Here is a 25,939-nt window from a genome sequence, read left to right as displayed (position 1 = left end):
GAGCAGTAGGAGTAGCAGTGTTATCTGTGGTGATCCATGTTTCCGTCAGTGCCAAGAAGTCGAGGGACTGGAGGGAGGCATAGGCTGAGATGAACTCTGCCTTGTTGGCTGCAGATCGGCAGTTCCAGAGGCTACCAGAGACCTGGAACTCCACGTGGGTCGTGCGCGCTGGGACCACCAGATTAGGGTGCCCGCGGCCACGCGGTGTGGAGCGTTTGTATGGTCTGTGCAGAGAGGAGAGAACAGGGATAGACAGACACATAGTTGACAGGCTACAGAAGAGGCTACGCTAATGCAAGGAGATTGGAATGACAAGTGGACTACACGTCTCGAATGTTCAGAAAGTTAAGCTTACGTAGCAAGAATCTTATTGACTAAAATGATTAAAATGATACAGTACTGCTGAAGTAGGCTAGCTGGCAGTGGCTGCGTTGTTGACTTTGTAGGCTAGCTGGCAGTGGCTGCGTTGTTGACACTACACTAATCAAGTCGTTCCGTTGAGTTTAATAGTTTCTACAGTGCTGCTATTCGGGGGCTAGCTGGCTAGCTAGCAGTGTTGATTACGTTACGTTGCGTTAAAAGAACGACAATAGCTGGCTAGCTAACCTAGAAAAATCGCTCTAGACTACACAATTATCTTTGATACACAGACGGCTATGTAGCTAGCTATGTAGCTAGCTACGATCAAACAAATCAAACCGTTGTGCTGTAATGAAATGAAATTAAAATGTGATACTACCTGTGGAGCGAAGCGGAATGCGACCGGGTTGTTGAGTGCGGAAGTTCTATTCAGTAGACGTTGGCTAGCTGTTGGCTAGCTAGCAGTGTCTCCTACGTTAAGGACGACAAATAGCTGGCTAGCTAACCAGTAACAATACTATTCTACTGTATGTTAGTCTATGCCGCTCTGACATTGCTCATCCATATATATTTATATATTCTTAATTACATTCCTTTATTGTGTATTGGGGATATGTTGTGAAATTGTCAGATATTACTTGTTAAATATTACTGTACTGTCGAAACACAAGCATTTTGCTTCACGAATAAAATTTGATTTGATTTAAAGATCCTTTGGCACTTATCCTAAAAAGACTAGTGTTAACCCTGGGGTACTGGCTAAATTACCAATCTGGCCCTCATGCCATTGATGGCCACCTACTCAACTCCAGCTTCCAATTGGCTCATTCATCACTTCTCCTCCCACCTGTAACTCTTCCCCAGGTCTTTGCTTTAACAAATATTACTTATTTTCTCAGTCAATTTACATTGGAAATAACTCTGTATTGGAAACAAATATAATATGTGGCATAGGTGAGAAAATAACTGCAATTTAATACACACACAATATGATACATTTCAATACGATCAAAAAGTGGGGATAGATTTAAATCCATCAAACTTGCTCTTAAACAGGTTCTAACATATTGATTGACAATTCTTTAGCCAAACACAACTCTGTATTTGGATCCGCCTATCAAAAACTGGCACTTTGATTGGATTGAGCAAACGTCACTCAAGCCGTTCCTCCCTTCCTTTCCACAGCTCCAACCAATGATGAAAAGTTTTCATAGGTGAAGCGAGCAACAAGTCACGCAGTTGAGTCGGGCAAGGAATAGGGGCCGATAGTAAAAATATATATATTGGAAGCAATATCAACAAAAACAAAAAATACAGGGACTGTTTCATCAACCAACATTAAACCAAGGGATCCTTCCTTATATTCGCGAAGAAAGTAATTTCTGTCGCCCTTTCAGGTATTACCACATTTAAAAAAAAGCTGGGATGGACGAGGTGCGGCCTATAAACGGACCAGCAGCAGCCCCTGGGCTGGCGTCAATCTTCCCCCCGGGTCTGCAGGCAATCTACGGGGAATGCAGGCGCCTCTACCCCGACCAGGCCAACCCCTTACAAGTTACAGCCATTGTCAAATACTGGTGAGGAGATGGCTAACGACGTCTTATTGTGGAGACATTTCTTTGCAACAACGTCGGATTCCTCGAAAGCTAGCTAGGCTAACTTGGATTGCAATGTTGTTAGTTCCGTTAGCTAACATAATATATGTTGAAAACGCTACGGTTAGTTATCTAGCTTGCTAGCCAGAGAGAACGTATGATTTGATGTGATTGCTCTTTATTGTTGCCGAAATTACCAGTGAGGAATGGGGCTGGAGAAATGTAACGTTAACCACTAAACGCCTACAGAGTTTGTAAACAAACAATGGTGTGTAAATCGCCTCATTTTGGGTTGTGTGATAGTTAAATTAAATAATCAATGGTTATGTAATTATTTAAAATGGGAGTAAATATTGCAGATCGCACTTATCAGTAGTGTGTCTCTACAGGTTAGGGGGTCCTGATCCATTGGACTACATCAGTATGTACCGTAACGTGGGCTGTGCAGCGCAGGATGTACAGGAGCACTGGCACTACATCAGCTTCGGACTCAGTGACCTGTATGGAGACAACAGAGTGCATGAGTAAGTATAGTACTTCAGGTTAAAGCTCCATCAGACCAGGTTACTAAGAACACACACACATGGTTTGTGCATCATTTTCACTCCTTTGTATCATCCTGCAGAATCAACATTGAGACACTAACACACTCTCCACTTGTAATTTTTCTTGTTCCTCTGAAGCAGTTATGTCATGCCAACAGCTTTCACCCCCGTTTGTAGTGTTCTTGATTAGACTTGCCAGCGCTGAACATGTTCATTTACACAACTTTCCCCAGTTCTAGAATGCCCTCAGGAAAGTGGTGTAATTTAAATAAAACCAGAGAGGACGAGGCGTACTTTAGGCTACTTTGGTGAATTTGCGAGGCATACAATATGAGATGCATATTACCAAGACATATGCGTACCACGGTTCTTTCTGCCTGCCCCCTCCTCTTTCTCTCTTGTGCTGGCAGCATCACATTAGTGGAAACCAAGACTGTTCTCTGGGTCCTGGTTTTCGGGGACAATTTAGTTAACCATCACCTAATTCTCCTGACCTGCCAAGTTAATTATCCTACCCTGTTGCGTAAGTTCTCCTAACCTGCTACAAAAAGGCAATTCTGCAACTCAAAACTGGGAGACCTGTCCTCAGAATAGTCTTGGTTTCCAGTAATGCAATACAGCCTCACGCTGGCCCACCTGCTTTCTCTCGCTTATGATGCCGAGTGTGTGTTCAGTCTTCGGTCTATTGCGTTTAGAATTTCCTAGCCTATTCATTGATGATAGGCCCTGCTTTACTGAAGTTGCAAGACATTAAAAGCCAAGAAATTCCGATCAAATCTAATTTGCATAACACATAACGAAAAACATCTAAGAGATATGTTTTTTTGCATGGGCTGTGTCTCAATCCAAAAAAAATCTGCATAAAAAAGAAATGTCCCTTTTTCAGGACCCTGTCTTTCAAAGATAATTTGTAAAAATCCAAATAACTTCACATATCTTCATTATAAAGGGTTTAAACACTGTTTCCCATGCTTGTTCAATGAACCATAAACAATTAATGAACATGCACCTGTGGAACGGTCGTTAAGACACTAACAGCTTACAGACGGTAGGCAATTAAGGTCACAGTTATGAAAACTTAGGACATTAAAGAGGTCTTTCTACTGACTCTGAAAAACACAAAAAGAAAGATTCCCAGGGTCCCTGCTCATCTGCTTGAACATGCCTTTGGCATGCTGCAATGAGGCATGAGGACTGCAGATGTGACCAGGGCAATAAATTGCAATGTCCGTACTGTGAGACGCCTAAGACTGCGCTACAGGGAGACAGGACATCGTCTGATCGTCCTTGCAGTGGCAGACCACGTGTAGCAACACCTGCACAGGATCGGTACATCTAAATATCACACCTGTGGGACAGGTACAGGATGGCAACAACAACTTCCCGAGTTACACCAGGAACGCACAATCCCTCCATCAGTGCTCAGACTGTCCGCAATAGGCTGAGAGAGGCTGGACTGAGGGCTTGTAGGCCTTTTGTAAGGCAGGTCTTCACCAGACATCACTGGAAACAATGTTGCCTATGGCCACAAACCCACTGTCGCTGGACCAGACAGGACTGGCAAAAAGTGCTCATCGCTGATGAGTCACGGTTTTGTCTCACCAGGGGTGATGGTCGGATTTATGTTTACCATCGACGGAATGAGCGTTTACACCGAGGCCTGTACTCTGGAGCGGGATCGATTTGGAGGTGGAGGGTCCGTCATGGTCTGGGACGGTGTGTCACAGCATCATCGGACTGAGCTTGTTGTCATTGCAGGCAATCTCAATGCTGTGCGTTACGGGGAAGACCTCCCTCATGTGGTACCCTTCCTGCAGGCTCATCCTAACATGACCCTCCAGCATGACAATGCCACCAGCCATACTGCTCGTTCTGTGTGTGATTTCCTGCAAGACAGGAATGTCAGTGTTCTGCCATGGCCATCGAAGAGCCCAGATCTCGGAGGGTGAGGGCTATGGCCATTCCCCCCAGAAATGTCCGGGAACTTGCAGGTGCCTTTGTGGAAGAGGGGGGGGTAAACATCTCACAGCAAGAACTGGCAAATCTGGTGCAGTCCATGAGGAGGGGATGCACTGCATTACTTATTGCAGCTGTTGGCCACACCAGATACGGACTGTTACTTTTGATTTGGTCCCCTTTGTTCAGGGACACATTATTCCATTTCTGTTAGGCACATGTCTGTGGAACTTGTTCAGTTTATGTCGCAATTGTTGAATCTCGTTATGTTCATACAAATAGTTACACAATTGTTAAGTTTGCTGAAAATAAACGCAGTTGACAGTGCGAGGACGGCTCTTTTTTTGCCGCATTTCTAAGTTCTCATAACAAATTACCTTTTTATAGAGAGTAGTGAGACAGACAGTTGTGAGTCAGGCTGCAATGAAGGAGGCAAAGGACATGCACAGAGAAGCATTGAAGCAAGCAGAGAGATGAGGTTAGTGGTACCCAAACTTGAGGCCCCGGAGAGACTCTTTCATCTTATCAAACACATTAGTAACTTGTTTCTTTTCAAATGGTTATAGAATGCGATATTTTAAAGTCAACTAAGGGCCTGTTACACTTCCATGTCATTGTGTTGGGACAGCCTGTGGGACCTAACATTTTGTGAAATATGAAGCCAATTTATATATAAAGACAATTTAATATTATTATAATGTACATTGAACAAAAATATAAATGCAACATGCAACAATTTCAAAGATTTTACTGAGTTACAGTTCATATAACTGATATCACTCATGTATGTAGTAAATAAGTAGTGAAACAAAACACGTATGATTGAGTAGATGAATCGCCTTCTGATGGCGACTAGAAACAATTGCATAATAGGAACTATACATATTGATGGTCCTTGAAAATAAATACCAGTGCTTGAAAAAGTCCTACGAACCCTGTAAAATGCACATAACTAGAGTTGATGCGCAAGGAATCAATTATTTTGGAGTAGACTCTTAATGTAGTGGTGAACAGTTGGAAAAAATGACAGAGGAAGGCAAATACTTTGAGGAGTTAAATGACAAGGAATTGCAAACTTTGTGCGGTGGAATTGATGTACAGTAATGGTAGTACAGGTGCAATGCTTAACTATTTGGAAGAGACCCAAACCATTGCTGGCAGCAGCACAGCTGCATTGTGAATTCATGTGTAATTCTATGAATATTCTTATAGTTTAAATGCTAAGAACTTTTTTTCATTTGTCATATCCCTAGTGGAGTAATGGAGTTAAGCTAAAGGGAAGGCTAATCCTTATTGGGTTTGTGTTGTCATGGGTTGTGTGGACTCGTGGTCAAATAACACTTGAATTAAGTGTGTGTATTCCATATGTGTATTGTCAGGTTTACAGGTCAGGAAGGTCCCAGTGGCTTTGGCTTTGAGCTGACGTTCAGGCTGAAGAGAGAGGTGGGAGAGACCGCACCCCCTACCTGGCCGGCTGAACTCATGCAGGGCCTGGCCCGCTACGTCTTCCAATCAGGTAAGAACCCAGGCTCTGTGTGTGTGTGTGTGTGTGTCTAGTGTGGAAGGGATTTAGTAATTGGAGTAAGGTTAGGAGATGGTAGTTATCTACCAATTATAAGCCAGGCGCTCGGACAGTTTTGTTACTCTCCACCACACACGGCACAGAGGGCTCCGCTACCTCCATATTGAGATTTTGCATGTGCATGTCAGTATTTGTAACCTTATGTCACTCTACGTCAGTGACGTTTCGGCTAAGGAGAGCACTCCAGCTTCAAATTGGTTCTTTCAACCCCTTGCTTCTCCACCGCAACTTCCTCATGTAGCATGTAAAAGAGAATGTGCTCTCAGTCAGTTTACCTGGTAGAATAACGGCTAAATAGAAGTAATTGCCGGGGACAAGTGGCCGGGTGACCTTTAACCTCTAGCGACGAGCAATCCCGTATCCGGGAGCGTAATCATAGCCTCAAGCGCATTTTCATAACGCAACGTTTCCTATTCATGAAAATCGCAAATGAAATGAAATAAATATATTCAAACACAAGCTTAGCCTTTTGTTAACAACACTGTCATCTCAGATTTTCAAAATATGCATTACAGCCAACGCTAGACAAGCATTTGTGTAAGTTTAGCATGGCATAATGCTATGCTAGGCTGTGCTGGCAGCAGGCAACATTTTCACAAAAATAAGAAAAGCAACCAAATTAAATAATTTACCTTTGAAGAACTTCAGATGCTTTCACTCAGGAGACTCCCAATTAGATAGCAAATGTTCATTTTTTCCAAAAATAATATTTTGTAGGTGAAAAACGTCACGTTTGTTCATCCTGCTTGGCTGAGAAATCGACAGAAAAATATTTCAACTATAACGCATTAGCATAACCCGACCACCTGGTAGATGTAGTCTCTTATGGTCAATCTTCCAATGATATGCCTACAAATACGTCACAATGCTGTCAACACCTTGGGGAAGCGACAGAAAGCCTAAGCTCATTCACAGCCATATAAGGAGTCATTGGCATGAGGCGGTTTTAAAAAATGTGGCACTTCCTGATTGGATTTTTATCTGGGTTTCGCCTGTTCTGTGGCACTCACAGACAATATCTTTGCAGTTTTGGAAACGTCAGAGCGTTTTCTTTCCAAAGCTGTCAATTATATGCATAGTCGAGCATCTTTTCGTGACAAAATATCTTGTTTAAAACGGGAATGTTTTTCATCCAAAAATTAAAATAGCACCCCCTATTTTCAAGAAGTTAATGCAGGCAAACCTAAATCCGTTTTACCTCATTTCTATCAACATGTCAAGTGCAACCAGAGGGGGAAAAAACTCTAGACCACCTTTACTCCACACACAGAGATGCATACAAAGCTCTCCCCCGCCCTCCATTTGGCAAATCTGACCATAATTCTATCCTGATTCCTGCTTACAAGCAAAACTAATGCAGGGAAGTACCAGTGACTCGCTCTACAGAAGTGGTCAGATGACATGTATGCTACGCTACAGGACTGTTTTGCTAGCACAGACTGGAATATGTTCCGTTATTCATCCAACGGCATTGAGGAGTATACCACCTCAGTCATCGGCTTCATCAATAAGTGCATTGACGATTTCGTCCCCACAGTACATACCCCAACTCAGACAAACCATCAAACAGGCAAAACGTCAATACAGGATTAAGATTGAATCCTACTACAACGGCTCTGACGCTCGTTGGATGTGGCAGAGCTTGAAAACTATTACGGTCTAGAAAGGGAAACCCAGCCGCGAGCTGCGCAGTGACGCGAGCCTACCAGACGAGCTAAACGCCTTTAATGCTCGCTTCGAGGCAAGCAACACTGAAGCATGCATGAGAGCGCCAGCTGTTCCGGATGACTGATAACGCTCTCGGTAGCCGATATGAGCAAGACCTTAAAACAGGTCAACATTCACAAATCTGCGGGGCCAGACGGAATACCAGAACGTGTACTCAAAGCATGGACGGACCAACTGGCAACTGTCTTCACTGATATTTTCAACCTCTCCCTGACCGAATCTGTAATACCTACATGTTTCAAGCAGACCACTATAGTCCCGGTGCCCAAGAAAGTCAGTAGCCATGAAGTGCTTTGAAAGGCTGGTCATGGCTCACATCAACAGCATCATCCCGGATACCCTAGACGCACTCCAATTCGCATACTGCCCCAACAGATCCACAGATGACACAATCTCAATCGCACTCCACACTGCCCTTTCCCACCTCGACAAACGGAACACCTATGTGAGAATGCTGTTCATAAACTCCAGCTCAGCGTTCAACACCATAGCGGCCATAAAGCTCATCACTAAGTTAAGGTCCCTGGGACTAAACACCTCCCTCTGCAACTGGATCCTGGACTTCCTGGCAGGCTGCCCCAGGTGGTAGGGGTAGGAAACAACATGTCTGCCATGCTGATCCTTAACACTGGGGCCCCTCCAGGGGTGTGTGCTTAGTCCCCTTCTGTACTCCTTGTTCACCCACGACTGCGTTGCCAAACATGACTTCAACACCATCATTAAGTTTGCTGACGACGAAAAAATGGTGGGCCTGATCACCGGCAAAAATGAGACAGCCTATAGGGAGGAGGTCAGAGACCTGGCAGTGTGGTGCTAAGACAACTTCTACCTCAATGTGAGCAAGGCAAAGGAGCTGACCGTGGACTACACCAAAAGGCGGGCCACACAGGGCCCCATTAACATCGACGGGTCTGTAGTGGAGCGGTCAAGATTTAAGTTCCTTGGTGTCCACATCACCAACAAACTATCATGGTCCAAACACACCAAGACAGTCGTGAAGAGGGCACGACAATACCTTTTCCCCCTCAGGAGACTGAAAAGATATGGCATGGGTCCCCAGATCCTCAAAAAGTTGCACTATCGAGAGCATCCTGACCGGTTGCAAGATGTCTGGTGGCTAAAATGGCAAATATTCTCTGTTTCTTGGAATACCACCTGCAACTACACACCTATGTTTATTAGAGTTTCTTTCTTACGAATCGTGAGCGAAGAAAGTATCACCAAGTAAAGTTTAGTTGAAAAATTGCTTCCAGTGCATTGTACTAGATAAAGTGTAACGGTGTATGTTAGCATTCACATATCACCGTTAAGTTCCTCTGGGCTCTGGGGAAACTGAGGAAGTCTCATTTCCATTTCTCTCTCTGATGGGAGAAGTGTGTTTAAATGTTGTAATAGTTGAGAAACTTCCTCTCATCTTAATAGTATTTTCTTTACAGCTGTGAAATGTTTCCCTCTTTTCTCTCAGACCTTTCTTGGTGTTTGTGTGTGTGTGCCACTTCGCTAAGTCTTTCAAATCACTTAACCATTCACAATGATTACTTTGTGGGGATTCCTCTGGCAGGATCTCTTGCTTCCTCTCACTTTCTTGTTGGAAGGTGAACCTTCGCCCCAGTCTGAGGTCCTGAGCACTCTGGAGCAGGTTTTCGTCAAGGGATCTCTGTACTTTGCTCCGTTCATCCTTGCCTCGATCCCATCTGATCTCCCTGTCACTGAAAAACATCCCCACAGCATGATGCTGGCACCAACATGCTTCACCGTAGGGATGGTGTCCGGTTTCCTCTATATGTGACGCTTGGCATTCAGGCAAGCGATTTCAATCCTGGTTTCCTCAGAGCAGCGAATCTTATTTCTCATGGTCTGAGAGTCGTTTAGGTGCCTTTTGGCAAACTCGTGTGGGCTGTAAGTGGGCTGTCATGTGCCTTTTACTGAGGAGTTGCTTCCATCTGGCCACTCTACCATAAAGGCCTGATTGGTGGAGTGCCGCAGAAATGGTTCTCTCATCTCCACAGATGAACTCTAGAGCTCTGTAAGAGTGACCATCAGGTTCTTGATCACCTCCCTGACCAAGGCCCTTCTCCACCGATTGCTCGGTTTGGCCGGGCGGCCAGCTCTAGGTAGAGTCTTCGTGGTTCCAAACTTCTTCCATTTAAGAATGGAGGCCACTGTGTTCTTGGGGACCTTGAATGCTGCAGACATTTTTTTAAATACATTTTCCAGTTGTAGAAACATCTCAAGGATGATCAATGGAAACAGGATGCACCGGAGCTCAATTTCGAGTCTCATAGAAAATGGTCTGAATACTTATGTAAAATAAGGTATTTCTGTTTTTTTGTAAACATTTCTGAAAACCTGTTTTTGCTTTCTCATTATGCAGTATTGTGTGTATATTGATGAGGGGAAACAAATATTTAACCTCTCTAGGGCAGCATTTGGAATTTTGGATGCTAAGCATGCCCAAATTAAACGGCCTGCTACCCAGGCCCAGAAGATATGATATGCATATAACTTGTAGATTTGGATAGAAAACACTCACAATTTTAACAGTTTTGGAAACTTTAGTCTGTGAGTATAACAGAACTGATTTAGCAGGTGAAAACCTGAGAAAAATCCATTCAGGAAGTATGTTTTTTGGGTGTTTTTTGAAGTTTTATATTCAATGCCATTACAGTATCCATTGACTTAGGACTCCATTTGCAGTTCCTATGCCTTCCACTAGATGTGAACCTTCTTTAGAAATTGTTTCAGGCTTGTATTTTTATAAATGAGGGAGTAAGAGCAGTCTGAACGAGTGGACCCTAACGTGACAGAGTTTTTCAGGCGCATGTGCATTTCTTGTTTACCTTTTATATTGACGATGTTATTGTCCGGTTGAAATATTATAGACAATTTAGGCTAAAAAACATGAGGATTGAATATAAACATCGTTTGACATGTTTCTATGAACTTTACGGATATAATTATGATTTTTTTGTCTGATTGTTTTAACTGAGTTTGAGCCTGTGGATTACTGAAGAAAACGCGCTAACAAAACAGACATTTTTGGATATAAAGAGACTTCATCGAACAAAAGGAACATTTATTGAGTAAATTAATGTCTTCTGATTGCCACCATATGAAGATCATCAAAGGTAAGGGATTCATTTTATCTCTATTTCTGAGTTTTGTAACGCTTCTGCTTGGCTGGTTACTGTTTGTAATAATTTGTCAACTGGGCTATGTTCTGGGCCAGGTATGCTTTCGCCGAAAAGCATTTTATAAATATGACACTGTGGTTGGTTTAACAAGAATTTACTCTTTAAACCTATGTAAAATATGTTTTGTTTTCTGAATTTTTATAATGAGCATTTCTGTAATTGAATTTGGCACTCTGCAACCTCACTGGATGTTGGCCAGATGGATGGCTAGCGTCCCACATACCCTAGAGAGGTTAATACATTTGAGAATACGGCTGTAATGTAACAATGTGACTTGTTTTAGGAAAATATGCGTAAGTCGCGCGTCTACTTCACAGGAGAGCCATTTGAACAACAACTTTTTTATTTGATCAAAATATGTTTTTTGGCAGATGCCTTCTGGAACTTGAAGTCCCATGTGTCTTAACTTCTTATGGCTGCCATCCCGTTAATAACAAATGTGTATGTCATCTGTAAATACAAATAAAATTGTTAAATTATGAGCCTAGTTGGTTTAGCCATGGAAAAGACAGCAACCTTCCCGCTAGCCATGATTGGCGGAGATGAGTGGGCTGGACATGCCGAGAGATGAGTTCGGATTGGTCTGCCATGTAGCGCGCTTCTGTCTATAACATGAGCTGGTCGGTATGTGTAGGTAATCCTTTTTAACACAGCTTTTTTTTTAAAGATATCATGTAGTACAACTGCATAAGGGTTGCTCTCCACTTTCAGGAGGACCGAGTTTTGAAATCAGTGGAATTAGAGTATGATAGCTAATTCTGGTGTTTTGATTGTCGAAAAGGAAGCATAGAAGGCTGTTTGAAACACTTTTCGCTCTAAGGTCAACCATGGCATCCGTGATAGAGAGGGATAAGTGTCCTTCCATGTTTACGGGTAAGATAGTCTAGCTAACTACATTTTCAGATATTACACATTTCAAATTTTGTCAGTCGTTTACAAGTTTGTGTACTGTTAGCTAGCTAGCTAACATTAGCTTGCTAGTATGATCTGTGTAGTAATATTATTCGTATCATTTGAACTGCTAGTTATAGCCTAATGTTAGCTAGCTAACATTGAACCTTGTTGGTTAGCTACCTGCAGATTCATGCAGGGTAGTAACGTTATGAGTTATGAGTTGGGATTATCACATTTATTTATTTAGCCTTTCTTACATCAGCTGATATCTCAAAGTGCTGTACAGAAACCCAGCCTAAAACCCCAAACAGCAAGCAATGCGGGTGTAGCAATGCAGGCTTTTCATAGAGAGTATCTCTACCGCTCCTGCTGTTTCTAGAGAGTTGAAAACAGCAGGTCTGGGACAGGTAGCACGTCTGGTGAACAGGTCAGGGTTCCATAGGCGCAGGCAGAACAGTTGAAACTGGAGCAACAGCACGGCCAGGTGGACTGGGGACAGCAAGGAGTTATCATGCCAGATAGTCCTGAGGCATGGTCCTAGGGCTCAGGTCCTCCGAGAGAGAGATAATTAGAGAGAGCATACTTAAATTCACACAGGACACTGGATAAGACAGGATAAATACTCCAGATATAACAGACTGACCCTAGCCCCCCCGACAAACAAACTACTGCAGCATAAATACTGTGCTGCTGGCATGGTTCATTAGTTAGCGAGCTAGCTAAATATCTAAACAAAGTACTCCTATGCAAGTAACCATTTCAATAGAATGTTTATGATGTCACTGCAACAACTGTTGATAGACGTAGCCTGAGTGAATTTACCAGCTATCTTCTCCGATTTCAGAGCACTGAGCGTGGCAGAGTGCAGAATAACTTTACAATTTATGAATAGTGCAGTTCCGTTGAATAGTGTCAGTAAAAGTTAAATTGTTGCCAGCAGCACAGTTGCAGTCACCAACACTCTGGATAACATGAAAACAGTGAGCTGTTCTGGTAGCTGCTAGAAAGCTAGCCAACTTTAGCCAGTTAGCTTGGGTGCTTGACTACTGCTGTTAGGTCTGAACGCTCCGATAGTGAAGCGCTTTACGAACGGACAATCTGACAACGCTCTTAGTTTTCGAACGCCCAGAGCACACTCTGGCGCTCCAAATTAAATTTACGAACACACTAGCCTTTAGTCTTGAAACCTTTGGTTGTTTAGTAAATGGCCTCACATGTAAATACTTAGATGGGTGGGGCAAAAGCTTAAGAGGGTGTGAACGATACTCAATGGGTGTAGACAAAGAAGAGCTCTCCAGTAAGTGTAGCAAAACATTCAAGGGCCATTTTCTGGAAAGTGGGGTTACAAGTTTATCAACTTAAAAAGCAGAATAACTTTCCCATTGTTCCTCAAATGTAGTGTATGATATACCATGTTCGAGCTCGGAGTCTCTACTTTTATCCAATGTAAGAAATAAAAATAAAAAAACACAATTTTAAAATGTTGTACATAAGACCGAATCGAGCCGGTCAGTCACAAATCTGGAAAAAGTAAAGGGGTCTGAATACTTTCCGAATGCACTGTATACATACACTCCCTTTTTCCTTGCTTTTTCTCCTATCATTCTTACCATCACTCTCTCTTCTTTCAGTCTGATGGTCTTTTCTCATTTGATGTTTGACTGGTGATGAAAACTGTAACGTATTTCCAATATATTACAGAGTGGTCTTTCACAGCCATGTCTCTTTCCTGTAGAAAACACATTTTGCAGTGGAGACCACATATCGTGGCACAGTCCCCTGGACAACAGTGAGTCTCGTATCCAACACATGCTGCTCACTGAGGACCCCCAGATATCACCGGTCCACACACCCTTCGGCCTGGTCAACTTCTTGCAGGTGAGCTAATCTAGCCCCAGGCTCTCCGGCCTACCCCCTCAACTCCCTCGGTTGAGTCTATAATAGCCTTCTGTGTGTGTTCTTTTACCCCCTGTCTTTTACTTTTTTTTCGGTGTGTTAACTCTCTCTCCTTTCTGTAGATTGTGGGTGTGTGTACAGAAGAGTTGCAGGCGGCCCAACAGTGGAATGGCCAGGGAATACTGGAGCTACTCCGAGGGGTCCATGTGTGAGTTTGAAATATGAGATACCTCCCTGCCAGCCGACCAGTCTTATTTCACATTAACCCAGTGTGACCGAGTTAATGATTCTCTTTTCTCCTCTATGCTGTCTGTGTTCAGTGCCGGAGGACCCTGGTTGATAACTGACATGAGGAGAGGAGAGACCATGTTTGACATCGACCCGCATTTACAAGTAAGGCCTTGATTAGTTACTTTGTGTATTAATTTAAATTGTATTTTCATTCTAACAGTGCCACCTGCTGGTTCAGTCCACACAATGTGTTTGAGTGTGCGTTAATGTGTGTGGGCTAGTGTTAATGTTTGCGTGTTCGTTTGCTCATCCTAAGCAGGAGCGTGTGGACCAGGGTATAGAGACAGAGGGATCCAACCTGAGTGGCGTGAGCGCAAAGTGTGTGTGGGACGACCTCAGCCGGCCGTCCGAGGATGAAGAGGACAGCCGCTCCATCTGTATAGGATCTCAGCCACGAAGACTGTCGGAGAAAGGTAACACGCACACCTCTAACTTATATCCCTAGACAATTCTAATGGGCCCTCATAGATCTGACCTGGGCTGTGTTCAATAGGCACCAACATTTTATTTTTTGAAACAGGGAGGGACTATCTGGACTTGTCCAACAAGAACGGCTCATATTTGTTTTCTGTTGCAGAACTATATACATGCTTCCATGCATACATACATACATTTGAAGTCGGAAGTTTACATACACCTTAGCTAAATACATTTAAACTCAGTTTTTCACAATTCCTGACATTTAGTGCTAGTAAAAATTCCCTTAGGTCAGTTAGGATCACCACTTTATTTAAAGAATGTGAAATGTCAGAATTATTTATTTCAGCTTTTATTTCTTTCATCACATTCCCAGTGCGTCAGAAGTTTGCATACACTCAATTAGTATTTGGTAGCATTGCCTTTAAATTGTTTAACTTGGGTCAAACGTTTTGGGGAGCCTTTCACAAGCGTCCCACAATAAGTTGGGTGAATTTTGACCCATTCCTACTGACAGAGCTGGTGTAACTGAGTCAGGTTTGTAGGCCTCCTTGCTCGCACACGCTTTTTCAGTTCTGCCCACAAATTTTCTATGGGATTGAGGTCTGGGCTTGGTGATGGCCAATCTAATACCTTGACTTTGTTGTCCTTAAGCTCTCTAGGGTATGTGGGACGCTAGCGTCCCATCTGGCCAACATCCAGTGAGATTGCAGAGCGCAAATTGAAATACAGAAATACTCATTTTAAAAATTCAGAAAAGATACAACTAGTTTACATAGGATTAAAGATTAGCTTCTTGTGAATTCAACCACGGTGTCAGATTTAAAAAATGCTTTATGGCAAAAGCATACCTTAAAATTATTTGAGAACATAGCCCAGCAGACAAATCATTACAAACAGTAACCAGCCAAGTAGAAAAGTTACACAAGTCAGAAATAGAGAGAGAATTAATCACTTACCTTTGATGATCTTCATATGGTTGCACTCAGAAGACATTCATTTATTCAATTAATGTTCCTTTTGTTCGATAAAGTCTCTCTTTATATCCGAAAACCTCAGTTTTGTTTGCGCGTTTTCTTCAGTAATCCACAGGCTCAAACCCAGTCACAACAGGCAGACAATCCAAATTGTATCCGTAAAGTTTGTAGAAACATTTCAAACGATGTTTATATGCAATTCTCAGGTTGTTTTTAGCCTAAATAATCAATAGTATTTCAACCGGACAATAACGTTGTCAATATAAAAGGTAAACAAGAAAGGCATTCTCTCGGTCGCACGCATGAAAAAGCTCTGTGACACGGCAGGGTCCACTCATTCAGACTGCTCTTACTCCCTCATTTTTCAGAATACAAGCCTGAAACAGCCTGAAACAGCCTAAAGACTGACATCTAGTGGAAGTCATAGGAACTGCAATTTGAGTCCTAAATCAATGGATACTGTAATGGCATTGAAAAAAAAAATACAACAACAACAAATCCTACTTCCTGAATGGATTTTTCACAGGTTTTCGCCTGCCAAATCAGTTATGTTATACTTACAAACACTATTTTAACAGTTTTGGAAACTTTAGAGTGTTTTCTATCCAAATATATCAATTATATGCATATCCTATCTTCTGGGCCTGAGTAGAAGGCAGTTTAATTTGGGCACACTTTTCATAAATTCCAAGTGCTGCCCCCTACCCTAGAGTAGTTAAGCTATTTTGCCAGAACTTTGGAAGTGTGCTTGGGGGGTCATTGTCCATTTGGAAGACCCATTTGCGACCAAGCTTTAACTTCCTGACTGATGTCTTGAGATGTTTCTTCAATATATCCACATAATTGTCCTTCCTCATGAAGCCATCTATTTTGTGAAGTGCACCAGTCCCTCCTGCAGCAAAGCACCCCCACAACATGATGCTGCCACCCCCGTGCTTCACGGTTGGGATGGTGTTCTTCGGCTTGCAAGCCTCCCCCTTTTCCTCCAAACATAACGATGGTCATTATGGCCAAACAGTTCTATTTTTGTTTCATCAGACCAGAGGACATTTCTCCAAATGTACGATCTTTGTCACCATGTGCAATTGCAAACTGCTGTAGTCTGGCTTTTTTTATGGCGGTTTAGGAGCAGTGGCTTCTTCCTTGCTGAGCGGCCTTTCAGTTTATGTCGATATAGGACTCATTTTACTGTGGATATAGATACCTTTCTACCTGTTTCCTCCAGCATCTTCACAAGGTCCTTTGCTGTTGTTCTGGAATTGATCTGCACTTTTCGCACTAAAGTACATTCATCACTAGGAGATAGAACGTGTCTCCTTCCTGAGCGGTATGACGGCTGTGTGGTCCCATGGTGTTTATACTTGCGTACTATTGTTTGTACAGATGAATGTGGTATCTTCAGGCGTTTGGAAATTGCTGCCAAGGATGAACCAGACTTGTGGAGGTCTACAATTGTTTTTCTGAGGTCTTGGCTGTTTTCTTTTGATTTTCCCATGATGTCAAGCAAAGAGGCAGAGTTTGAAGGTAGGCCTTGAAATACATCCACAGGTACACCTCCAATTGACTCAAATGATGTCAATTAGCCTATCAGAAGTTTCTAAAGCCATGACACAATTTTCTGGAATTTTCCAAGCTGTTTAAAGGCACAGTTAAGTTAGTGTATGTAGACTTCTGACCCACTGGAATTGTGACACAGTGAAATTATAAGTGAAATAATCTGTCTGTTAACAAGACATTTGTGGAGTGGTTGAAAAACAAGTTTTATCGACTCCAACCTAAGTGTATGTAAACTTCCGACTTCAACTGAACATACATACATACAGTGCCAGTCAAACGTTTGGACACACCTACTCAATCAATGGTTTTTCTTCAGTTTTACTATTTTCTACATTGTAGAATAATAGTGAGAAATCAAAACTATGAAATGATACATATGGAAACATGTAGTAACCAAAAAAGTATTAAACATGTCAAAATATATTTGAAGTAGCCACCCTTTTCCATGATGACAGCTTTGCACACACTCAATTGAGCTCGGGTGCATCCTGTTTCTATTGATAATCCTTGACTTTTTACTATTTTCTACATTGTAGAATAAAAGTGAAGACATCTAAACTATGAAATAACACATATGTAATCATGTAGTAACCAAAAAAGTGTTAAAACAAATCAAAATATATTTTATATTTTTGATTCTTCAAAGTAGCCACCCTTTGCCTTGATGACAGCTTTGCACACTCTTGGCATTATCTCAACCAGCTTCACCTGGAATGCTTTTCCAACAGTCTTGAAGGATTTCCAACATATGCTGAGCACTTGTTGGCTGCTTTTCCTTCACTCTGGAGTCCAACTCATCCCAAACCATCTCAATTGGGTTGAGGTCAGGTGATTGTAGAGGCCAGGTCATCTGATGCAGCACTCCATCGCTCTCCTTGGTCAAATAGCCCTTACGCAGCCTGGAGGTGTGATAGTCCCATTAAGCGCAAACCAGATAGGATGTCATATCACTGCAGAATGCTGCGGTAGCTATGCTGGTTAAGTGTGCCTTAAATTCTAAATAAATCACTGACGGTGTCACCAGCAAAGAACCCCCACACCATCACTCCTCCATGCTTCACGGTGGGAACCACACATGCAAAGATCCACCGTTCACCTACTCTGCGTCTCACAAAGACACGGCGGTTGGAACCAAAAATCTCAAATTTGCACTCATCAGACCAAAGGACAGATTTCCACCAGTCTAATGTCCATTGCTTGTGTTTCCTGGCCCAAGCAAGTCTAGTCTTCTTTTTATTGGTGTCTTTTAGTAGTGGTTTCTTTGCAGCAAAGCTATTGGTGACTACCCCGATAAGTGTAAGCAATATTGTGATTTAAGTCCTTGCGGCGTGATTTTGTGTCCTAATGTTACTGTATGTCCAAAAACTAACCCAATGGGTTGTCCACTGCAGATACAGAGCAGATCAGAGAAGCCCTGAGGAAAGGACTGGAGTTTAACACCAAAGCAGCACTACCCCCTATCAACTCACAGAAACAAGGACACGACAAGCCTCAGTGAGTACATACCCACACAGTGCAGCTGCTGTTAACTCACTTTCCCACTCTAAATGTTCATTCTCAGTCAGCATTGAGGCACACACACCCCACTCTTGTTTTTCTCTTCCCTCTCAAGCGGTGATGTCACATCAACAGCGTTCGCCCCCCTCCTTTGTCGTGTTCTCTAGAGTAGACTATACACATGCATGCACCTCCCCTTAACCCAGCCAGAGACCACGCCATGAGACCCAAGTGTGGACACAGTATTGGGACATTGAACAACACGTGATAGGTGTGTGAAATTGTATGTGGTAGAATTCTCCCCCTGGTTTCTCCGTAGACAAACAATGGCCATTTGCAGCGCCAGCAGTATCACAGGTAAGAGAAAGATGAGATAAGTGCTTATGCACATGTCCAGTTCCATAGCAAACTCATTCACACACTTTATAGGGAGCTACACGCCACCATCGGACTTGTTTCCCCTGAACGTAAGGGGTCATTTAAATCTCTTTCTGACTCCCCTTCTTTCTCTAGAAGTCGTAAGGACAGTCTGGAGAGTGAGAGTTCGGCGGCCATCATTCCTCACGAGCTAGTTCGTACCAGACAACTGGAAAGTGTTCATCTGAAATTCAACCAGGAGTCAGGAACACTGCTGCCTCTCTGTCTCAGGTACACATACACACACACACACACACACACACACACACACACACACACACACACACACACACACACACACACACACACTGGAGTTGGGGGTGAGCCTGGGTCTTCCCACATACATACAGATTACATTAAAACGATACCCGGGTCATCTGAGCCCTTTGTGTGTGAATGCGGGAGAGATCGGGAGTGGCGTGTGAGAGCGATGGAGTGAGAGAGCAATGGAGTGAGAGAGGGAGACGGAGGGTGAGAAGAAGCAGGCTCTCCAATCCAGCAGACTTCTTATATACAGTATGTATTCAGTGATGTTTAATGTGCTGGTCATCTTCTCTGCTTAGGGGTCGTTTGCTCCATGGTAGACACTTCACCTATAAGAGTATTAATGGAGACACGGCCATCACCTTCGTATCCACTGGAGTAGAGGGGGCCTTTGCTACTGAGGAACACCCATACGCCGCACATGGACCCTGGCTACAGGTAAACACACACACTGGCTCCTGGTACACACACACTGCTTCAAGTGCATACTTGCTGCATGTACTTATGTTACCACATCTCCTCCTCAGATATTGCTGACTGAAGAGTTTGTTGAACAGATGCTTGGAGACCTATCGGAGCTCAACACTCGAGAGGAGGTGAGGGAAACACCGTTTACCATTCTTTACAGGGGTAATATAAAGAATGGAGTGGCTGCGGATCCTCTGGATCCCTCTTTATGACCGCTGACGGTACGAAGCTTCTGCGCATGTGTGGGATTCTCTATTTTACGCACACTCTGCTCTACTCGTTGGGCTGCTCAGAGAACAGGCTGTGCGATGAGTTGAGAATGGTGTTTGTTTAATAAAGTTAGATCAAAGCTGAATCAATGTCGCCGAGATCAATGATAGTATTCCACACATGAGAATATAATACCATGTAACATTACTGTAAGACAAAAACACCACATTTTCTTAGGTGATTTATGGATTGTGCGAGTGGTTGCATTTTTCTTTAATGTGGCCAGAATTCAACTGTGCACGACTGTAGGCAAAATACAGTGCCTTCAGAAAGTATTCATACCCCTTGACTTATTCCACATTTTGTTGTTACAGCCTGGATTCAAAATGTATTACATTGATTTTATTTTTCCACCTATCTGCACACAATACCCTACAATGACACAGTGGAAACGTGTTTTTAGAAACTATAGCAAATGTATTGAAAATGAAATGTCTGTCAATACTTTGTAGAAGCACCTTTTGCAGTGATTACAGCTGTGAGTCTTTCTAGTAAGTCTCTTAAGAGTTTTCCACATCTGGATTCTGCAACATCTGCCCATTTTTATTATTTTCAAATTCTTGAAGCTCTGTCAAATTGGTTGTTGATCATAGCTAGAAAGACATTTTCAGGTCTTGCCATAGATTTTCAAACAGTTTTAGTCAAAACTGTAAGTGGCCACTCAGGAATATTCGCTGTCTTCTTGGTAAGCAACTGTAGATTTGACCTTGTGTGTTAGGTTATTGTCCTGCTGAAAGGTAAATTGATCTCCTGGTGACTTGTGGAAAGCAGATTGAACAATGTTTTCCTCTAGGATTTTGTCTGTGCTTAGCTCCATTTCGTTTCTTTTTTATCCTGAAAAACTCCCAAGTCCTTAACATGACACAGCCACCACTATGCTTGAAAATATGGAATGTGGTACTCAGTAATGTGTTGTATTGGATTTGCGGCAAACATAACACTTATTGTTCAGGATAAAAGTCAATTTCTTTGCCACTTTTGCAGTATTACTTTAGTGCCTTGTTGCAAACAGGATGCATGTTTTGGAATATTTGTATTCTGTACAGGCTTCCTTCTTTTCACTCTGTCAATTAGGTTAGTATTGTGGAGTAACTACAATGTTGTTGATCCATCCTCAATTTTCTCCTATCGCAGCCAATAAAAAAATTTAGTCACCATTGGCCTCATGGTGAAATCCCTGGGCGGTTTCCTTCCTCTCAGGCAACTGAGTTAGGAAGTACGCCTTTACCTTTGTAGTCACTGGGTGTAATGATATACCATCCAAAGTGTAATTAACACCATTAATTACACTTTGGTGAAATTAACACCAGCACCAAGGGATATTTTTTTTTTTTTACCCATCGACCAATAGGTGCCCTTTGCAAGGCATTGGAAAATCTCCCTGGTCTTTGGTTGAATCTGTTTGAAATTCACTGCTGGACTGAGGGACGGTAAACAGTTATCTGTATGTGTGGGGTACAAAGATGAGATCTAAGATCATATTAAACACTATTATTGCACACAGAGTGAGTCTATGCAACGTATTATGTGACATGTTAAGCACATTTTTACTCCTGAACTTACTTAGGCTTGCCATAACAAATGAGTTAATTATTGACTCAAGACCTTTACGTTTTTCATTTTTTATTAATTTGTGAACATTTCTGAAAACATAATTCCACTTTGACATTATGGGATATTGTGTGTAGGCCAGTGACGACGACAAAATCTATTTAATTTATTTTAAATTTAGGCTGTAACACAACAAAATGTGGAAAAAGTCAAGGTTGTGAATACTTTCTGAAGGCACTGTATGTTATTTGATTGAAACAACACAGGTATTCTACAGTTTAACACCATCACTGTACATACAGTGCATTCGGAAAGTATTCAGACCCCTTGACTTTTTCCACATTTTGTTATGTTACCGCCTTCAAAAATGGCTTAAATTATACACTGTTCCTCATCAATCCACACACAATACCCCATAATGACAAAGCGAAAACAGGTTTGCAGAAATGTTAGCAAATGTATTACAATTAAAAAATGACCTTATTTTACATAAGTATTCAGACCATTTGCTATTAGACTCAATTGAGCTCTGGTGCATCCTGTTTCTATTGATAATCCTTGACGTTTTACTATTTTCTACATTGTAGAATAAAAGTGAAGACATCAAAACTATGAAATAGCACATATGGAATTATGTAGTTACCAAAAAACTGTTAGATATAAAATATATTTTGATTTGTTTTTGATTCTTCAAAGTAGCCACCCTTTGCCTTGATGACAGCTTTGCACACTCTTGGCAATTTCTCAACCAGCTTCACCTGGAATGCTTATCCAACAGTCTTGAAGGAGTTTCCACATATGCTGAGCACTTGTTGGCTGCTTTTCCATCACTCTGGTCCAACTCACACCAAACCATCTCAATTGGGTTGAGGTCAGGTGATTGTGGAGGCCAGGTCATCTGATGCAGCACTCCCATCAATCTCCTTGGTCAAATAGCCCTTACAAAGACATGGTGGTTGGAACCAAAAATCTCAAATTTGCACTCATCAGACCAAAGGACAGATTTCCACCTGTCTAATGTGCATTGCTTGTGTTTCTTGGCCCAAGCAAGTCTTTTCTGTTTATTGGTGGCCTTGAGTAGTTGTTTCTTTGCAGCAAATTGACCATGAAGCCCTGATTCACTCAGTCTCTCTCCTCTGAACAGTTGATGTTGAGATGTGTCTGTTACTTGAACTCTGAAGCATTTATTTGGGCTGCAATTTCTGAGGCTGGTAACTCTAATGAACCTATGCTTTGCAGCAGAGGTAACTCGATCTTCCTTTCCTGTGGGGATCCTCATGAGGGGCCGTTTCATCATAGCGCTTGATGGTTTTTGCGACTACACTTGAAGAAACTTTCAAAGTTCTTGAAATTTCCCAGATTGACTTAAGGAAATAAATTCCACAAATGTAACTTTTAACACAGCACAACTGTTAATTGAAATGCATTCCAGGTGACTACCTCATGAAGCTGTTTGAGAGAATGCCAAGTGTGCAAAGCTGTCATCAAGGCAAAGAAAGGGTGGCTACTTTGAAGAATCTCAAATATGAAATATATTTTGATTTGTTTTACACTTTGTGTTATTTCATAGTTTTGAGGTCTTCACTATAATTCTACAGTGTACAAAATAGTAAAAATAAAGAAAAACCCTGGAATGAGTAGGTGTGTCAACTTTTGACTGGTACTATATATATATATATATATTTGCAAACATTTCTAGGAACCTGTTTTTGCTTTGTCATTATGGGGTATTGTGTTTAGATTGATGAGGGAAAATAACCTATTTAATATATTTTTGAATAAGGCTGTAACATAACTAAATGTTGAAAAAGTCAAGGTCTTGAATTCTTACCGAATGCACGATAATTCAAATCAACACTCATAAATGCATATTTCCATGAAACTGATTGAGGTCCAAAGGTTGGTATGCAGATGCTGCATGGACGTTTCACCAGTAAAACTTGAAGAATTATCATTCACGGGTGAGAAATGTGAAGGGAGGGTGACCATGAAAATGTGTGCATAAAGTATAGGTAAAGAAATGCATGCGCCAAATGTGATTAGGATCTCTGGCTCTGGGGACGGCTTCCAGGGGGGACGACCTATGTATCTGCATCCCCGGCCTATTAAGTATTACGGTTGGGAAATTACAGAAAAGTTCCTAGATTTGTCAGAAATCCTGGTTTGAGGATTACAGTAATAAGCAGGCAAGGGGAAAAAACCCTGCAAAGTTTCCAGAATTGTAACTTTGTTTTGCGTCTGTCATTAAATGTTTTTCTCCTGTTTTGATTCCTCCTTCCAGACCAAGTTACCGAAGGAATATAGCTGGCCAGAGAAGAAACTGAAGATCTCGGTCCTGCCTGACTCTGTGTTTGACAACCCTCTGCAGTGAGACTGGGATCCCCACTCCTCTTTTCAGAGTACTCTGGACCTCCTTACACAGTCAGTTCCCATGGATGGACTTATTCACCCAGCCTTTAAATGGGACATGTTCATTAGGACAAATTGTAGCAAAGTGTTTTGCAGCAGAATATGAAAACAAGTTTTTATTTTTTATTTTATTGGACAAGTTCAGATAGTAGCTCTGGTAACACACACGTTTTGGATATTTATCTCTCATTTTGTGCCTACTGAGCACAACCATGCTCTTTTCCAGGGGCTCTGGTCTGCCTTGTATACCCAGGGCGAGAGAACCTGACCCGGCTACTGCAGGATGTCTATCACATCTTCCTTTGACTGTAGACTGTTACTGCCTTCTCTGACCTACCCACCTTTTTCTACTGGGTTTTTCAAACCTTTAGAAACATCTGGAAATGTTCTGGAAACCTGTTTCCCCAAATAGCTGCCTTGTTAGATGAGACGTGGTTGCCATGCCTTGTGAATGGGTCAAATGTCTAGTTAAAAAGAGACATCCACTAGACTCGATAAGTTTGTAACACAAGCAAGATGCAGGGTCAGTTGATTTAGTTCAAACATATGTTTTTTTTTTTTGTGGAATTTTGTTTATTTCAATGTTTTCATGAATGTCGCTAATTATAACTGGTGAGGTAAAAATAATGAAAAACTATACCAAATCTATTCATTTTTAAATGTTGATCATCTCTCCCTGCCATTATCATTCACCTGATGAGATCTTATTTTTATTTTGCCATATTTTGGCAAGGAAAGTTCGAAGACCCCTGCCGACTCTGTTAAAATCAATCAAACCACATAATGCTTTCATTCTATTGTGTGTCTGTCAGATCTTAGTTGTCCCTCTTTGCCAAGAGAGCCCGATTTTATTTTATCGAGTAATATTTTCTGTGTGTATTGTTTCCCCTTCATTTGATTTTTAGATCAAGATTACCCTATTCTGTAACTTGCTCATGAAATGTATCTCCTAAATCTCTACAATGACTTAACTACTATCAGTGGAAAGATTGTGTTCGTAAGAGTTTGTATAAGGGCTGAGAGAGTGAAATGTGGGAGAGCGTATCAGAGAACATCCCATGTGGCCACACAAAGTTAATCAGTGAGAAAGTTAAACACACGACAGTAACTGTTGGTCTCTTGTCCTTTCATTGAATCAGAGTTGATCGAACTCGCACTAATTCCTCCCATCTCTGTGTTTTGCTTTTTTAGGAGGCCAATAGAACTTGTCAAACCCTCGGTCGACTCCACGTTTCTGATCAATACTTTATTGGAAACTCATTCTTTTAATTTTGATACCAAAGCCAAAACTTGTGATACTTTGTCCTTTTATCGCTGTCACAATGCGTGTCCTCAACTGTTCCGTTAATGTATTGTGTTCTCGCAGATTGACTCTCGCCGCCGTTTCAGTCCACCGAGGCTTTAATGTTTAGACTCCGTGTAATCGTCTAGACTCTCCACTGCCTATCGCTCCTGTGTTTTAATGTACATCGGTTTCGATCAAGGACCTCGGTCTTCATACACAATACGGCATCCCAGATGTCTCTTAATGCCATGACTGCATTCCATAGCTAGGTAGTCCAGAACAGGAGCTGAGTGAACTCTTCTCTTTCTACAGTGGCCTCCTGTTCGCAATATATATTTTACTGTGTCTTTCTGGTTTTATTCCCGGGTGAACATGTAAAAGAGCTTTTATTAGGGCATTTTTGAAAGGTGAGTTTTGTAGTACTGTTATTTTATGAGTGAATGAATTACTTAACTGCCTGTTTCTATGTAATCACAAGTGCATTAAACAAGTGTACATTCAAGTCAGTGTTTTTTGGTCTATTGACGTACTAAAGTGTAAATAAATGAGACATGCTCTGGTGACTACAAAGTATATATTTTAAAAAATATGAGTGAAAGCTAGCAAGATGCCCCCACTGTAGAGCAATAACGTGGTGCACATATCTACCCGTGATGAAGTATGCAATTTTCAGTAACCGCTTTATATACAGTGCCTTGCGAAAGTATTCGGGCCCCCTTGAACTTTTGCCACATTTCAGGCTTCAAACATAAAGATATAAAACTGTATTTTTTTGTGAAGAATCAA

The 25,939-nt window shown here is 41.9% G+C and overlaps 1 protein-coding gene across 2 annotated transcripts; it reads left to right on the top strand.

Annotated features, from left to right (window-relative positions):
- Positions 1 to 1,574: 1,574 nt before the first annotated feature.
- Positions 1,575 to 25,655, top strand: LOC118369472 (suppressor of fused homolog). Of its 2 annotated transcripts, none has more exons than XM_035753877.1 (12): positions 1,575 to 1,937; positions 2,345 to 2,479; positions 5,836 to 5,972; positions 13,590 to 13,732; positions 13,873 to 13,958; positions 14,071 to 14,143; positions 14,301 to 14,454; positions 18,384 to 18,486; positions 19,003 to 19,137; positions 19,470 to 19,608; positions 19,698 to 19,766; positions 23,741 to 25,655. In XM_035753877.1, exons 1-12 carry the CDS (start codon positions 1,786 to 1,788, stop codon positions 23,828 to 23,830), a joined length of 1,416 nt encoding a protein of 471 aa, XP_035609770.1. In that variant the 5' UTR covers positions 1,575 to 1,785; the 3' UTR covers positions 23,831 to 25,655. The 2 variants fall into 2 exon arrangements, with proteins under 2 accessions (XP_035609770.1, XP_035609769.1); XM_035753876.1 differs by having other exon boundaries at positions 14,298 to 14,454.
- Positions 25,656 to 25,939: the final 284 nt, after the last annotated feature.

This window comes from Oncorhynchus keta, chromosome 36 (assembly GCF_023373465.1).
Source record: "Oncorhynchus keta strain PuntledgeMale-10-30-2019 chromosome 36, Oket_V2, whole genome shotgun sequence".
Lineage (NCBI taxonomy): Eukaryota > Metazoa > Chordata > Actinopteri > Salmoniformes > Salmonidae > Oncorhynchus > Oncorhynchus keta.
The sequence above is the reverse complement of the archived record's forward strand: the minus strand, read 5'-3'. Positions and strand labels throughout refer to the sequence as shown.

Coding starts and splice junctions, on each gene's coding strand:
- LOC118369472 (XM_035753876.1), top strand. CDS start 1,786: ATGGACGAGGTGCGGCCTATAAACGGACCAGCAGCAGCCCCTGGGCTG. Junction 18,487..19,002: donor CAAGGACACGACAAGCCTCA/GTGAGTACATAC, acceptor TTCTTTCTCTAG/AAGTCGTAAGGACAGTCTGG. Junction 19,138..19,469: donor CTGCTGCCTCTCTGTCTCAG/GTACACATACAC, acceptor TTCTCTGCTTAG/GGGTCGTTTGCTCCATGGTA.